The sequence below is a fragment of the Microcebus murinus genome, chromosome 17 (assembly GCF_040939455.1).
Source record: "Microcebus murinus isolate Inina chromosome 17, M.murinus_Inina_mat1.0, whole genome shotgun sequence".
NCBI lineage: Eukaryota > Metazoa > Chordata > Mammalia > Primates > Cheirogaleidae > Microcebus > Microcebus murinus.
In genome coordinates this window covers 11,548,997-11,565,674 of record NC_134120.1, presented here as the reverse complement: position 1 = coordinate 11,565,674, position 16,678 = coordinate 11,548,997, and the positions used below count along the sequence as shown (strand labels likewise).

The 16,678-nt window shown below is 42.5% G+C and overlaps 1 protein-coding gene and 1 long non-coding RNA gene across 2 annotated transcripts; one reads left to right on the top strand and one right to left on the bottom strand.

The window, feature by feature from the left end:
• Window positions 1-3,585: 3,585 nt before the first annotated feature.
• On the bottom strand, window positions 3,586-4,905 carry LOC142861645 (uncharacterized). The gene is made up of 2 exons (XR_012912867.1): window positions 4,463-4,905; window positions 3,586-4,228 (listed from the first exon to the last, which is right to left on the bottom strand). It is a non-coding gene; the product is annotated as an uncharacterized LOC142861645 (long non-coding RNA).
• SERPINB8 (serpin family B member 8) lies at window positions 3,924-16,014 on the top strand. Its single transcript, XM_012774459.3, has 7 exons — window positions 3,924-4,166; window positions 7,657-7,834; window positions 8,647-8,784; window positions 10,678-10,795; window positions 12,539-12,681; window positions 13,769-13,921; window positions 15,538-16,014. The coding sequence occupies exons 2-7, from the start codon at window positions 7,667-7,669 to the stop codon at window positions 15,940-15,942; spliced, it is 1,125 nt and encodes a 374-aa protein (XP_012629913.2). The 5' UTR covers window positions 3,924-4,166; window positions 7,657-7,666; the 3' UTR covers window positions 15,943-16,014.
• Window positions 16,015-16,678: the final 664 nt, after the last annotated feature.

Below are 16,678 nucleotides of genomic sequence, written 5' to 3'. Positions count from 1 at the left end.
TAGTGGGGACATAATTCAGTCCATAGTGTATGTCCTGTGCTAAGTCTTTAGTTCTTTTATTGTCTACTCACTTCCAGCCTCAGGATAAGTTTCTCTTTTGCACCTGCTACTTCTCTTCTCATTAGAGTCTTTAAAAAAAAAAAAAAAAAACACACCTTTTATTAGTTAGTCTTTATATTAGTTCTCCACTGTTCAAGTAACTGATGTGATTTCTGTCTCCAGTGGACCCTGACTGAAGCAACTGCATAGGCCTCTCACACAATATCAGAAAAGACTGTGGCAGAAGTCTGAAGTACAAATTGCAGGTCTATCCAACCCACCCTATCTTGAGTTAATGCATATTGTAGAAAAAAATGCTCCATTAAAAATGAAAACTCTGAGATAAATGCTGAACCAGACAGGGCACCAGAACTAGTATAAATGGGCACTGTCTCTGGAAAACCAGCTTGTGTATTCACCCTATTGATATGTCATATTCTAAGAGGATATCAAGAAATTCTATTTCCCACCCATCTTTCCTATGTGTAGTACCTCCAAAGGAAAAAATATACTGAGAAGCCAAAGAGACCTCCCTAATTGCTACCCAACTCTTCATTACTTAATACTTCCAGATTGCATCCTTGGAATTAATGGAGAGAATGGCGATGCACTATTGTGGCACTAATGGCAGTTATCAGGTAATACCATATCAGCAGATTTTTTTTCTCATAAATTCCTTGAATACAAAACCAGGCATACTAAGTAATGTAATGCTTTTCAAATTTAGGTCCACAGGATTCTACATATTCCTTGGCCAACAAGTGCCCCACAACACTCCTCTTTCATTGCTTGCTTTCGTTTTGAAATAATCTAGACATTCTAATATATACTTTGTATTAGTCCATTTTGTGTTGCTGCAAATGAATTTGGCTCGTGGTTCATGTACAAGAAACATGGCAACAGCATCTGCTTGGCTTTTGATGGGGGCTTTTGTGCTGCGTCAAAATGTGGCATGGGAAAGCAGAGGGGAAGTGGGCACGTGTGAAGAGGAGCCAAACAGAAGGAAGCTTGCTTTCTAAAACCTACATTTGGGGGATGGACTCATTCCATCGGAACTAGTAATAATTCTGTCTCACCACAATGAGAACTCCCTGACTTCCCTGAGAACAGCACCAAGCCTTCCATGAGGGATCTGCCATGACCCAAACACCTCTTCCAGGCCCACCACCACATCAGATGAAATCAGCAAAAAGTTGAAACTTGAACATATGGGTATAGCTGAAGTCACATAAGAACATGTGATAGTATGAAAAGTACAGGCTTAGAATGGGAGAAAAGGAATCTGTAGACAAAGTGAAGGAACCAGGAAAGAAGGGTGCTCTGGACACCCTGGGAAGGCCAAAGACAAAAGGGCTCGAGGTTACCAACAAATAAAATAAGACCTGGCATATATCTTTTGGCTATGCAATTAGAAGGTGATTGGTGACCTTGGTAATTTCAGAGAATGCTGGGGTGGAAGTCAAACTGCAGCGAATTGTGACTCAAAGGTGAAAAAAGACAACAGTTTATGTGTAAACTTTTTATTAAGAAACTTGACTGTGAACAGAAGGATGAAAAAGCAGGGCAGTAGTTAGAAGTCTAAAAAGTAGTTTTCTTTTTTTAATCTGGTAGATATTGATCATATTAATGAGCTAAGAAGACTTTCCAAATGACTGAAGAGATTCAAGATATTGGAGCGAAGGTAACTTGAACATCCACGTCCTGAAAGGAGGAGGTCTACTTCTTAAAAGGGGTAGAAATATACAAGATCAGTTAAAGGGGACAGTTGGACACTCCTCCATAGTGGGAGCAAAGAGGAAACCCTAGAGGCACACGTGTTTCAGATTAATACCTTCTCTTTACCACCACCTATCTTGAGAACTAATCCCTGTGTGCTCTTTATCCCAATCATGGTCAAAGATGTGTCACAGCTGAGGCTCCTTTAAGATTTTCTAGAGTAAGAACCTTCTGAAAAGTAGGGGTCTAATATAAACTTGAGGTGGCAAGATAGCTCTTCAAAATTGCCTGTGATGCTCTAAACCTGAGTGTCTATGTCTACCTCTGATCCCTGTTTAGCCTTTCCAGTTCTTCTCTGGAAGCAGAATAGTACAAACTTCAGAATTGGGGATACTTGGGTTTGAACAGAAACTTGGCTCTTTGAACCTCTACACAGTCACTGAGAAGCACTGTTTCATAATGAACAGGGTTGACAGTAGCCTCATACCTTTGCTTCCAGCAAGGTATTGCAAAGGATGCATGCTACCAGATGGTATCACTGTGATTCTAAAAAATAACCAGGAAATTTAAATAAAAACTTTTATAATACTTTGTAATAAGCAGCACAGCAGCCATAAGTATCTTTTGAGAAACACTGAGGCTTGCTTACTATTTCATAAAAGAGTGCTTTTTAATTTAATTTTATTTATTTATTTTTTTTTGAGAAAGAGTCTCACTCTGTTGCCTGGGCTAGAGTGCTGTGGCATCAGCCTAGCTCATAGCAACCACAAACTCTTGGGCTCAAGCGATCCTCCTGCTTCAGCCTCCTGAGTAGCTAGGACTACAGGCACTGCCACTGCGCTCATCTAATTTTTTCTATTTTTAGTTGTTTGGCTAGTTTCTTTCTATTCATAGTAGAGACGTGGTCAGGGTCTTGCTCTTGCTCAGGCTGGTCTCGAACTCCTGAACTCAAGCAATCCTCCCACCTTGGCCTCCCAAAGTGATAGGATTATGGGCATGAGCCACCTCGCCTGGCCAAAGAGTGCTTTAAAAGGGGAGTTAATTATGTATCTGCATATTTTTCTTTTGTAAAAGGCCCTTGTTCCAAATATGCTGACCTTTTCTGTGATGATAAGGGGCTAACAGTAGTGGAATACCTAAAAAATATTTTTGAAAAAATACAACTGATTGCAGGTAAAGGTCCGTCTTATCCATGAATGACAAATTAATTACTTTTTGAAAGAGTCTGCAGTGATCGTTTTAAGAACACCTCTTGGATATTTTCCTATAATTGTATAATTTTGTTGCTTAAAAAGATGTTAAAATTGTCATATATGGCTGCTTAAAAAACTTTGAAATGTAATTTCTAACCTTCATAAAAATATTACCGAAAGAAGAGATTTGGTTGGCTTCAAACTTAAAACTATAAAAAGTACAACACTAAAAAAAACTGGTTTGCAAGAACTGGTTTTCAAAAGGACAGATTTTTACTAGTTATATTTTAATGAAAACATCTTTAATTATTAGATTTATTTATTTAAATTATTTATTTATTATTAGATTTTCAATATGCATTGAAAATCGTGTCAAGATTTAGTAAGTACAACCAATGCTGCCTTTACTCCATTTTCCATTTAAATCAACTCAGGAGGAGCCTTCTTCCTATGACAGATACAAATCCAAATTTAGAAATAAGCCAAACTTAAAACCTGGTCTTGACTGTATTTCACAGCATTATACTAAGATAAAAGCAAACACACATGTATTCAATCACATTGTTCTTTCTAAATTTATGTGAGCACAGAAATGTGTATTTTTAATAAAAACATTTTTCTTTCTCATTCTTTTAAATTTGTTTCATGTGTTTTATAGCATTGATAATATATTAGTATTTAGCACATTATCCCATATAAATCCACAGAGATCAACTGGGAATGTCCGTCAAAAATTGTGTTGATGGGTGTCCCGCCAGAACAGTTTGAAAACTGCTTACTTTAGCAACTTCAACCTCTGGTTTTGTTTTTAGCTGAATTTCAGAGTTAAGTTCCAACTTTGAAACTGCTCTTGCACACACGTACCAAACACGAATACTGCACATACTAACCCAGGAAAACAAACCGATCTATTGGGTAAAGCCTTCCACATCCACCCTCCCAGGAGGCACCGGCCCCCTGTCTCCCCCGCGTCACCTCCAGGCCATCTGCAGAGGCCACCCGCCTGGGGCCAGTGCAAAAGGATGCCACGCGAGGCTCAGGCTCCTCCCAGGGTCCAGCACTGGGTATTCGGAGTCAACATTGCACAGGCCAGGCCAGGCCAGGGCAATCAGACTGTTCTGAGTCATTTGCCCGGAAGCCTCGTCCTAGACCAATGCGGACGTGAAGCATCCACAAAGCAGGAATAGTAGCAGCAGCGGCAGCAGCAGGAATCTCCAGGTACCGGGCAGGGGAGGCGCGGGCGTCCTCAGTTCCCACCGGGATACCTCTTCCCTGGAGCTCTGGGGGAGCGCGGGAGAGAGGACGGGGAGGGATGGAGGCAGGGGCAGGAGCCAGAGGCAGGAAAGGGAGTACTAGGAGAAAGGCGGTGGGTAACCGGGAAGGCGAGCCGCGGGGAATGCGGGGGTCTCCCCGGCACCTGCCGCGTCAGGGGCCCCGAGCCCGGCGCTGCCAGGGCTCGGTGGTGTCGGCTGAGGGCCGCAGGCCGGGGGAAGCAGCGCGGCGCGAGGACCCGCCGGGGACCGGAGGCGGTCCGGGGAGGCCCTGTCCGTGCTCCGCCCGCGAGGCGCCTATGCCACTGCCCTGGGATTTGTCAACAGGGAGGCTGGGCGGGCGACATGAGCCTAGTGTTTTGAAGCCGAGATGCGTGGGCGAACGCAGAGCAGGGTGAGCCGGAGGAGGCCCGGGTGCGGAAGGAAGGCGGGGCGCGACCCGCGGCCTTCTGGGATTGCTGGGAGCCGCGGGCAGCTTCCGGGGAGGTGGTAAATGGCTTCCGCCTCCAGCATGCACGCCGTCCCTGTGCGATCCAGCTCATTGGTTGTGCTGTCTCTCTCAATCTCTCTCCTCCCTCTTACCCTCCTCTGTTTTTGTCTTTTTGTGTCTTCCATATTTTCTTCTTCATTGGCTGCTTCCCCTCAACTTGAGGAAGAAAACAAAACTGCTTCTCCACTTACTTCCCCCTCACTGCGCAGCCGCAGCCACTCAAGTCTCCTTATTCAAATCAATCTCTCACTTTAGGTGCTGCGCAGTTCTCTAGCTGCTGCCCTCTGCTGTGCGGAGGCTGCCCCAGGCCCAACCTGCCTCACCGAGGGCTGCTGTCCCTCCTCTGGCCACAGCCTCCCTGCTTGTCCTGGACGTGGGGGAGGCTTCCTTCCCTTGGCCCCTGGCCGGGGCATACACTCCCTCCCAGTACTCCCAGCACGTCCCTGATCTCTCGGTCGCAGACTCTTTGGTTCTTCCTTTTACTGTCTCCAAATATTGGAAATTCCCCAGAATTAGATGAATTTTTCTCTGTGCTTCCACTATACGTTCTGAGTAATTTCATCCATTCACTTAGAATCTCCGGGAATCGGGATGCTGATGACTCCCAGTCTCTGGTTCTAGAACGTCTCATCTCAAGTCCCTGCCTATGTTTACAAACATGCCCTGGGCTTTGCTACAGGTTCAGCTGGTATGGCGTGTTCCACACACCTCAAGTGGAATGTTTCACCTTCCCCATTCCAAGCTGGCTCCTCATGGAAGATGCCTATGGTTCATGGCCCACCCTAAGTATGAATTTAGCTAGGAGCCTCAGGATGCTCCTTGACCCCTACAGCACTCTGACCCTCTGTGAGCAGTCACTGCCTGGCAGTTCCATCTCCCACTACTCTATTGCAGATGTTTCCTCTGTATTCAGCAGTCACTGGCCCATGGTAGGTGGTCCACCAACCAGTTCCCCAGTCTCTTTCCAAACAAAATGGTGAGCATGCCATCTTTCTAAAACCACAACATACTCATGTAAGACAGTTTGTTTAAAAACCATGCATAGCCTTCTGGACCATGCTCAAGTTCAGACTCCTCAGCTTGACATAAGGGGCCTATCCTGGCTCACTACTACGTCTGCTGATAGGAAACCATGCCAGTCCACTCCTCTGGGCTCCAAGCAAACCATGCCCTTCCTGCCACATTCTTTGCACCTGCCAATTCCTCAGCTAAAAATTCACGTCTTGAAATGATAGCCCAGGTTTCTATAAGGTTTAATAGACATAAACAAATAATTAATGATAATAGTTAATATTAAGTGTGAATAACTTTTTTATCACTTTGGAGCAAGGTGTCTGCCTATATTAGGCTCCTCCCTTCCACCCACAGGGACTGGTTAGTAGTATGCTACAACTGATGATTACATTTCAAAGGGATGGCTCCCAGGCCCTTGAGAAACATTTGTCCTGGAATGTAGAACTAACAAGAAGTCTTTAAAAATATTTGCATCTCAAAGGGACAGATAAATAATTTACAATTACAAGTTTTCTAAACTAAATGCTTTAAGAAAAAGAAAAAGGCAGAAAGAAGCCTGTTTAGTTTGTTTATTCAGTCAAGTTTAGCTTGATTATAATTTAGTCATTCTAAGGCCCTCTTGGCCAGGATGGATCCAAAATCAATACTCAATTCAAAGTATTTACCAGATGACAAGATTTGGGCTTCATATTTTATATCCATGCCATGGGCTTTCTTTGCAGCTCCTCAACCCGCTTTCAGCAACACTTATGGAATATGGGTATCTTTTTGAAGTCACCCTGAAAAGTAATATATATATTTTTGTCTTCCCAGTAACCCATATTTTTGGTCAGACTATCCCAAACAAACCCTCCAAATTTGGTGAAATCTCTCTATTTCTCAGGACATGATGGCAGAAATGTTTTTTTTTTTTTTTTATAAAGAATTATTTATAATTCTTAGAACATTCTCTATAAATTACATTAGGGACACCAAACTGAAAGAGAACTAGCAGCAACAGCAACAGCGGGTTTTGTATAATGGTCAACAATCTGGACTCTGGAATTGAACTGTGGTTCCAGTCATTGGTGACTACCTGAGGGATCTGGAATGAACTAGTAAACCTCACTGAGTCTTCTTATTCCTAAAGTGGGACGATAACTGCACTGACCTCAACATGTTGTTGTTGGGGTTAAATGAGATGATACATGGAAAGTGCTGAGAATGGTGTCCGGCACCAAGATATCTTGGCCACGGTTTACAGTAAGGTGGGTGTACACAGCTGTCAAAGGGTGTCTGTGCTGCTGTTGCGACGAGTGGTACTGCCATGGCCCCTGGGATTGGCTGTTTTGCAAATAAACCAGTGATTTAGTTTCCTATTGTTGCTGTAATACTTTATGCATATTATATGCATAAATATTATGCATAATATTATGCGCTGTAATACTTTAGTGGCTGAAAACAACAAGAATTTATTATCATACAGTTCCAGAGGTGGTAAGTCCAAAATGGTACAGCAGAGCTGTGTGTTTTTGTTGTTGTTGTTGTTTGTTTTTCTGGAGACTCTAGGAGAAAAATCTATTTCCTTCCTTTTTCCAGATTCTAGAGGTGGCCTTATTCCTTGGTCAGTGTCCCCACATCACTCTGATCTTTGCTTCCATTGTCATGTTTCCTTCTCTGACTCTAACCCTCTTGCCTCCCTCTTGAAAGGACTCTTGTGATTCCATTAAGCCCACAAGGATATGCCAGGGTAATCTCCATATCTCAAGATACTTAATTCAATTGCATTTGCAAAGTCCCCATTGCCAAGTAAAATAATAGCCACAGACTTCAGGGATTAAGAGTTCTACTTCTGTGGGGTGCAGTTATTCTTCCTTCCACACATGATGTCTGCTGACTGCATGACTATGGGAAGGCTCAGCTGATGTACTTCTGTGTTATGCCTTTGACCCAGACCTTCCCTGATGGATGATATCTGTGAAGCAAATGGCACTTTTGCCATCAACTTATTTAAAATGTTGGGGGAAGAGGACAACTGTCGAAATGTATTCTTCTCTCCTCTGAGCGTAACCTCTGCCTTGGCCATGGTCTTATTGGGGGCAGAAGGAAACACCGCAGCACAGATGTCCCAGGTATGTGTGCCTGGCACAAAGAAAGAACACGCCATGCTCCTTTTGTGCTTCCATGAAGCAGGTTTTTCCATCCTTTCACTCCAGCTGGTGAAAGCCTGTGTGGCTGGCAGGCGGGAGGAGGGCCACCTTGGCGATTGAGAATGGGCAGACATGGGTAGAAAGGTGAATTGTGTAGGACATTTAATCTCTTCTAATGTTGATGGGAGAAATCAAGTTATAAAGTTATTTTCTCTAGGTAAAACCATCAATACATTCTGGCAAAATCACATCTTTGATAAGTAAGGCAAACTGTAAATCGTAATCTGGTCTGGAGAACTGTAAAATTGCAGAATGAGACATTTTTATTCCTGCTTTCTTTTGCGTTCCCTGGGTCATATTAGATTCATCCCAGCTACCTCTTTTTTTTCTGGTCTGCTTCCTCCTGAGTTACTGCACACGGCCTTGCTGGCCTGGATAGATCTGCTAGACCAGTGGTTTTCACCAGGTCCCAGGAGGTGGATTTTGCCTTCCTGGGAATGCCTGTAGAGAGTTGAAGAGTTTTAGTTCTCATACCTGAGGTGCTACTGACATCTAGTGGACAGAGACCAGAAATCCTGCAAAACATCCTAAAATGCACAGGACAGCCCATGCAAAGTATCCATCCACAAATATCAACAGTGCCCAGGTTAAGAAACCCCACACTAGACAATTAAACCAAACTCCTTTTAATATAGTCACCTGTGTTATTTTTAGTACAGATATTTGTTTGGAGTTAGCCCTTTGGGGGAGTATTAATGGCAATGTTAAAAGCCAGAGTTGTTTTCTATTCCCAGGCACTTTGTTTGAATGAAGACGAAGATGTTCACCAAGGTTTCCAGTCGCTTCTCTCTGAAGTTAACAAAACTGGCACTCAGTACTCTCTTAGAATTGCCAACAGACTCTTTGGAGAAAAAACGTGTGATTTCCTTCCAGTAAGTAGTACTCAAATGCTGATGCAAAAGAAATGGAAAATAAGATAAAAACTGTTAAAGAAAAGAGTATACAACATAACTCTACTGCTTTAAAATGTGCTTAGAATTACATTTCTGCAATTATACTTTTAAATTTTATTATAGCTTCTGAATTACGTTCCTTTTAAATTGTTTCTGATACATCCCTTAGTGATGTGAATGCCAATATGTCCGTTTTCCTCTACCCAGACTTGCTTCTTCCCCTCAATTCCCTATCCCTGAATGACCACATCATTCAGCATGTTGTACAAAGTTCCTCCCCAATCCCACATCTGGTGTTGGAATGCTTCCTGCTAAGATGGGCTCTCAAGGTCTCCTAAATTCACTTCCTCCTCTGAATTACCACTGGCATTGTTTGGGCTCAAACTCTGGCTGTATCTTCTACATTATTATAAATTGCTTCTAATTAGTGTTTCCAAATTCAGCCTGGTCCTTTCCTTTGTCTCCTAAATCCACACTACTGACAGAAGAATAGTCTTTCTAAAATGAAAATCTGTTCATAAAGCTGAGGTTTTTAAATCTGGATAAATTCTATGCCCTGCAGCATACAACTTCAAAGTTCCCTAGTCCAGTCACAGCTTGCCATAAAGCATTGAGGTCCAAAAAATTATGCCACATAATATGCTGTCTTGAAATTGATGAAATGATATCAGAAAGCTTATCTATCTTAGTGGTTGGGAGTTCAGAGAGTTCTCATGTAAGACATTCCTGTCCCAGCCACTGTTGGGGCTGCCCTATGAATGTTGCCTGCTCTGGGCTTACCTACCTGTGGAGATGATTGTGGATCTCAGAAATCTCCTGGGTGGATCAATGTTCATTTTGAACATTAGCCTGATATTTGACTATTATAATAATGGGGACACAGGGAATCAACCACCACTATTCTCCATTGCTTGGCTCCTCCTTCCCTCTACAGCCTCTTTCTTTGGTAGAAATTAAAATATTTGAGAACAGGGAATGGTCAGAGGATGGAAGCCAATTGCCAGGCATATTATGTCTGAAGCCAGGTTTTTGTGGGTGAGTTATCTGGGTTTTAATGTATTAGGTACAGTCATTTTCTGATTATACTCCAGCTTACATTTCAAGGCTCATCCCCTGCCACTGTGTTTTCCCAAATCTTCTCCCTGACACACACCAACACGAAGACACACATGTGTACACATGAACATATGTAAAACATACACATGCATGCACACAATCTATACACATTCATGCACATAGCACTTACATGTACATATGTGCACACATATGCACACATGCATGCATGCTCACACTCACACATGTACTCACTTGTACACACTGTCCACACTCATCACACTCCACCCCTGGAGCACCTTCCATGCTCCATACCCTCCCAATCAACCATGATGACCTAGGTCTAAAATACTGGGCCCTTCTTTGTCCACTTATAGATCTACACAGTTTCATGACAAACTAGTTCCCCTATGGAGCCTCTCAATCATTCAAAACATGTGTTTCAGACACTGTGGTTGGTGGTGATACAGAAATGAGTAAGAGAGTTAGACTGTATAGTGGGGGAAACAGAAAAACAAAGTCAAGTAAGACTGTTTGAAAGGGGCATTTCTTTGCTATTTTGTGCATGGTTGGTGACAGCCATGACATCTGGTAAGTGTCTGCATGTCTCTGCTGCCTTTCTCACCAGGCTCTGAGCCATCTCAAGCCAAGCGTGAGTAGGTGGCCCAGGCATTTTTATTAATTGCATGAATGCGTTTAAGGTGTGGCGTGACCTGTGCAAGAATTTATGATAGAAATGGCTAAGAGGGGAAAAAATTGTTTTCGTAGTTGTGGGAACCTTTGTCGAGTAAGACCAAACTCAATGTTTTGTGTTTGCAGACCTTTAAGGAATCCTGTCAGAAGTTCTATCAGGCAGAGCTGGAGGAACTGTCCTTTGCTAAAGATACTGAAGAATGTAGGAAACACATAAATGACTGGGTGACAGAAAGGACTGAAGGTAAGAGGTTTTTATTTCAGTGGACTTGGAATTACAATGGAATGAGGCTGGGATTGGCCGGGACCACTGGACCTCCACTGTGTTGCCACTGTGACTTGTTACCATGACCTGTTTGTATGTGTTTCCTGGGTTTTCAGGCCAGCGATGCAGATGCAGTCTGTTATTTATCTTGGGCTTATCAGCTTATGAAGCAGTGATTTTGAACAAATTCTTAAACCTAACGTTAAAATCTTCCCTCTGGTCTGTTCTGGAAAATCTTTGAAAAATGTTTCCTCTTGGGAGCCTTGTTTATTTTCTATCTTGGGGATCCTCCCATGCTCTGAGGCAGAATGACATTCAGTTAGGTTGCAGCTTAGATATGGCAGCATTTTGTGTCACCATAATATCTGCCTGTGGTGATGCGAACTGCTCACCTGTTCGATCTGCCCCCTCTCCCTCCTTTGTAACTTGACCATAGCTACATTTGCTCTCACAGTGTAGCCTTTTCTGAAGGTGTAGCTAACATCCCCTACAACACCCCCTGTCCAGATCCCATTCTATCCCATCAGAAATATTTCTGCCAGTTTTTGCCTTGAGTATGGGGTGGAGGGAAGGAGCGTGATTTTAAGCCTTCTAAGTGCATAAAAAGTAATTTATATACTTCTAAAAAGTGGGGAAATTAAGTCACTTATTTCAAGTGTAAACCAAGCAGTCATTGTTTCATCTACTTGATCTTTATGGTACATCTGCTGTGTGTTGGGCAGCAGCAATGCCCGTGTTTATACTGAAAGGTGATTATAAAATAATGACTTTGGAAAGGAAAAAGCCTTTCACGTTTTCCTACGTCATCTGTCCAGTGGCCTCTTACTTTCCAGTTGATCCAACAGTACTAAGTTACCTGAGGAACCTACAAGTTTCTGTATACTTTGCCCTTCTATACCCATGACTTCTCCTCCAGAGCTGCTTCCTTCCTTCCTTTAGGCTGACCACCTGCACTTTTACCCAGGACATTAGAGCTGGCAGGACCTTGAAGATCACCTTGTCCCCCCTTTCATTGGACAACTCAGCTTGGGCCCCTCCACCCGCCTAGCTCCTCTGCCCCAGTCACTCCTATCAGGCTGCCCGGCCCTTCCCAGTGACAGATCTGTGCTCTCCCATCTTCTTGGAGTCCCTCCTTATCCAAATGAGATCTGAAGATTGATTTAGAGCAGTGATCCTCAACCAGGGGGTGAAGAGGGTGCCCTCCAGGTGATGCTGACAATGGCTGAAGATATTTTTGGCTGTCACAATTGAAGGAAGTGCTGCTGGTAAACATCCTATAATGCACAGGACAACCCCCATAATAAAGAATTATCTGGCTTAGATGCCAGTAGTGGTGTGGTTAAGATGTTATAGGGCCAAGGTTGAGAGCCCTGTAGTAAGAATCGAGACTCGTGGGTTATTTTCTCAGCTGAGCCACTTGCCACCTGTGTGGATTTCGCAAAATTCAGGCAAATGCTCTGATCCTGAATTTCTACATCCACAATTCAAGGCAAAATGATACTTGCCCTACCTACTTCAAGATTGTTGTTTAAGGGCATTAGGTACCCTGTGTATGACCACATTGCCAAACACCATCGCCCCAGTTCATCAGGTGGCCAGAAAGACGGGACCCAAACCTGACTCTTAACCAAGACTTGGCTTTATATATCAAGGGGATTTTTGCACAATAATGCTTATGCCCCCCACACCCCAAATGGCAATAAACTCTCATGTTCTTTACAGGTAAGATATCAGAGGTGCTGGCGGCTGGGACAGTTGATTCACTGACGAAGCTGGTCCTTGTGAACGCCATCTACTTCAAGGGAAAGTGGAATGAGCAGTTTGACAGCAAGTATACAAGGGGAATGCTCTTTAGAACCAAAAAGGTAGGGAAACATTTTTCAGATACATTGCTACTTTCTTAAAATAATAATATGGGAAAGAGTATGAGCAGAAAAAATAAAAATTTATTTTACACTATCTTGATTTTTAATCTATTCCCAAATGAATTTAATGCTCTCTGAATATCTTTAATTATAGTGAAGATGAGAGAAATGAAAATAATTTTTGTATTGATAGTTTTATTTTACCATCTTTGGTCAAATACATCTTCTATCTCTGGTCCTGTGATTTGGATTGGAGGAAAATTTCTTCTAAGCTTTAGAATTATGTTTGTGTTATACTATCACAGTTTATATTTACTTAGATACCTTTTTTGCAGTGTTAGTGGAAACTATGCCTAATTATTGCCTTAAAATTCAAGGCTGTACAATTCTGAACACAAGAAAAAATGTTAGCAGATATTAAGACTAACTTTAAAAACACTTTTATGCATTCTGTTTTGAAAATGATAATGGTTGGAGGCCAATAGTTGTTAGCCTGGGATTTGACCTTCATCAACTTGATAATAATATATTGCATGAAGACGTGAAAGTTAAAAATACATTAGACTCAAGCTTGCACACGTTGTCAAGGTCCCCTCCCCAGAAAAATCAAGGCCATAAAACCAATTTCATAACTGGGAAACTTTTCAGAGTAAAAACATAACTCCCTTTGGCTTGAACATCTTTTCTATCTAAACAGATCCTTCAGCCCAAGGAACTGAATGTTAGTTAGTTAATTAATGCTCTTCTTGCTTTGGATAACTACTTTTTAATTATAAGGCCATGAGAATGCTTCTCTTTGAATCTTCTCAAAAAGCAAATATAGTTTCTTCCAAAAATAATGTAGAAATTTATTTCCTTTTACATTGGCCAAGCTATTCCCTCTCACCTGATGATATTTGATCTGCTGGAATAATTGCATGTTCTATTTAATACTACGATGTACTAATGAACATTTTATATCTATCAGCATAAATGTGCAGAAATAATAATTAATATATGTGCCTGGGGGTTCTGTGAGTTAGATGTATCTTAGTTTTAGTAAACTGTGCTCATTGGTAATCTAATTTTGATTTCATATTTGTATTAGGAGAAAAAGACAGTGCAGATGATGTTTAAGCAAGCTAAATTTAAAATGGGGTATATAGAGGAGGTGCACACCCAGGTCCTGGAGCTGCCATACACAGAGGAGGAGCTGAGCATGGTCATCCTGCTTCCAGATGAAGATACCGATCTTGCTGTGGTGAGCCCTGGGTGATGAGTCTGAGTGTCTATAAAATCCAGCTGAGTTTGTCACTTTTGAGCTTATCTTACCAGATGGCATTTGAGGAGTTTCCAATTTGGAGTTATTACAATTAGTTCTGGGTGAACATTGCTGCATGTCTTTTGGTGAACATATGTATACATTTCTATATACAGAAATGTATATCTAGGAGTGGACAAGATTTGATGAAGTTAAGAAAAGAGATTTCCAAAATTATGAGAACGATATTCTTTATTCTGCATAGAGGGGCCAGTTGAGGGCCCAATAATTATTGAACAAAAGACCTAAAAGAAGAGTGGTAATTGATCAGGGCAGTGCTTCTCAAACATTAATATTGGTATAAAATCCTGGGGATCTTGTTAAAATGCAGATCTTGAATTAGGGGAGTGTGGCCTAAGACTTTGCATTTCTATCAAGATTCCAGGTGATGCAGATTCTGCTGGTCTGTGGACCACACTCTGAATAGCAAGGGTCCAAAGTGCAAATGGGAAATTTACCTTAGACATGAGGAGAGAGAAGTCTTACCATGACAGAAAAGGAACAGAGTCCAAGAAGGGAGAAAATAAACTTGCAAGGTAGGAGATACAGAACCAATCATGTGCTAGTAAGCACCTCTCTGGGAAGTGGGGGAAGCCTTAGTTATAAAGTTTTCTGATTCCCATGGTGTAAATACTCCCACCATGGCTGACTTTAAGCTACCAAGCATTTAACAATCAATAGGAGCCAGCCCCAGCACATCAATGCACAGGATGTTGAGGGTGGAGCTGCCTAATTTCCCTGGTTTCTCTATGGAATCGGAAAGCTTTTGGCATGAATTGAGGATGATATGTGTCATGGCCACTTATGAAAGGAAAATTAGGAAAATCTTGAAACAGAGCCCAAGTCAAAACAACCGTCACTTGGGAGGAGTGCACACCTGGGCTCCAGTTGGTAAACGGAAGGAGAGATACAAGTGGAAATTCTCTCTCCTTTGTCTCCTTTTCCTTATGGATAAAGAGAATGAGTGATGCATCTTGGAAGATTTGAAGCTAACTCCAAGACAGGCAGAGGGCAAACAAGGATGCCAGAAGCAACAGTCTTGTTAAATTCCCCATTTCTGCTCTCCTCTCTCTTCTCATACCTCTTATAATGTTTGAGTGACACCTGATCCTCCCGTATTCAACCCTGAGTAGCCCCTGGTTCAACTCAGAATCAGACTTCCAAGCCATGCTCTTTGTCTTTCTTTTGTGAAACAATCATGCCCACTCACAGTAATGTGTGCCACATGAATATTAATATAATCAGTTTGTTCAAATTTTCTAAACTGTTAACAAATGTTTTTCAACATTTGAAATGAGTTTGGTGCAGTTTGTTTTTATTAAAAATTTCTACCCATCTCAGGTATTTTCTAGCTCATCTACTCATATGCATAAGACAGGGAAAAGACAAGAATTTGGGGGAACATCTTGGTGTGTTCATAACAAACAATATCTGTGGGTTTTCTTGGACTAGAACTCACCATCTAGTTCCTTATCATGCGGGTGGGTGTATAATAAGTGGGTAGGTGGGTGCCAGGCTGTTGTCATCTACATTTTAAGATTTGGCTCTTATTCCAGGTAGAAGAAACACTTACTTATGAGAAGTTCAGAGCCTGGACAAATCCAGAAAAGATGACGAAGAGTAAAGTTCAAGTTTTCCTTCCCAGACTAAAGCTGGAGGAGAGTTACGACTTGGAGTCTTACCTTCGAAGTTTAGGAATGATTGACGCTTTTGAAGAAGCCAAGGCTGACTTTTCTGGAATGTCAACTAAGAAGAACGTGCCCGTGTCCAAGGTTGCCCACAAGTGCTTTGTGGAGGTTAATGAGGAAGGCACAGAGGCGGCTGCGGCCACCGCAGTGGTCAGAAATTCCCGGTGCAGCAGACCAGAGCCAAGATTTTGTGTAGACCACCCTTTCCTTTTCTTCATTAGGCATCACAAAACCAACAGCATCTTGTTCTGCGGCAGGTTCTGTTCTCCGTAGAGTTGTGATTGCTGTACACATCCTCCTTTCCATTCTGCCTACCTTGCCTTAATTAAAATCTTATGTGACTAAATTGGTGGGGTGACTTGAGTGCTAGAATAAATCCTGTGCACCTGGGTAGATTGTGAATGTTTTTGCTGAAGATTCTAGGGCCACTGGGAATAACTGAGGCTTCAGATGTGTGAAGGTCAGGGCTTAGAAGGCAGTGCTGGTTTTGGAGTGTTTGGGGTGCCTCTCATTGCCTCTGCCCCTCACTTAAAGTCTGTGCCCATTGTTCATGGGCATCATTAGGAGCATCTCGGGGCTTCACCAGCCAGCCCTTGATGCGCTCTTCCATCCTGCAGTGATCTCCAAGCTCTGCCCAGCACCACTGCCAGGTTCACCAGGGGACATGAGTGCCCAGGCCCCACTGCACACAAAGCCACAGGTAAACCCTACAGAGTGAACGCTGCGGTCATGCCATGTCTGACACTCAGCTGAGATGTGTCTCTTTTTCCATTAGCATCACACCGACAGCCTACATGTCCCTTATCTCATACAGTCCCTCATGAAAACAGCTGCTTCAGATCTTCTTTCCATAACCCACAGATACAAGTTCAATGGCTCCAAAGTGAGCTTCAGGACTGGGCTAAGAGGCAAATCTTTGAAATGCACACAGAAGGCCAAGGAATCTTCATAAAAAACAACTCTTGGAAACAAAGACCCCTCTAGTTAATCATATATACTTAGACATGGT

Excerpts from the sequence above, each read along its gene's own strand:
- SERPINB8 (XM_012774459.3), top strand. The coding sequence starts at position 7,667 with ATGGATGATATCTGTGAAGCAAATGGCACTTTTGCCATCAACTTATTT. Across the intron at positions 7,835-8,646 it reads CCGCAGCACAGATGTCCCAG|GCACTTTGTTTGAATGAAGA; the intron begins GTATGTGTGCCT and ends TTCTATTCCCAG. Across the intron at positions 10,796-12,538 it reads GGTGACAGAAAGGACTGAAG|GTAAGATATCAGAGGTGCTG; the intron begins GTAAGAGGTTTT and ends TGTTCTTTACAG.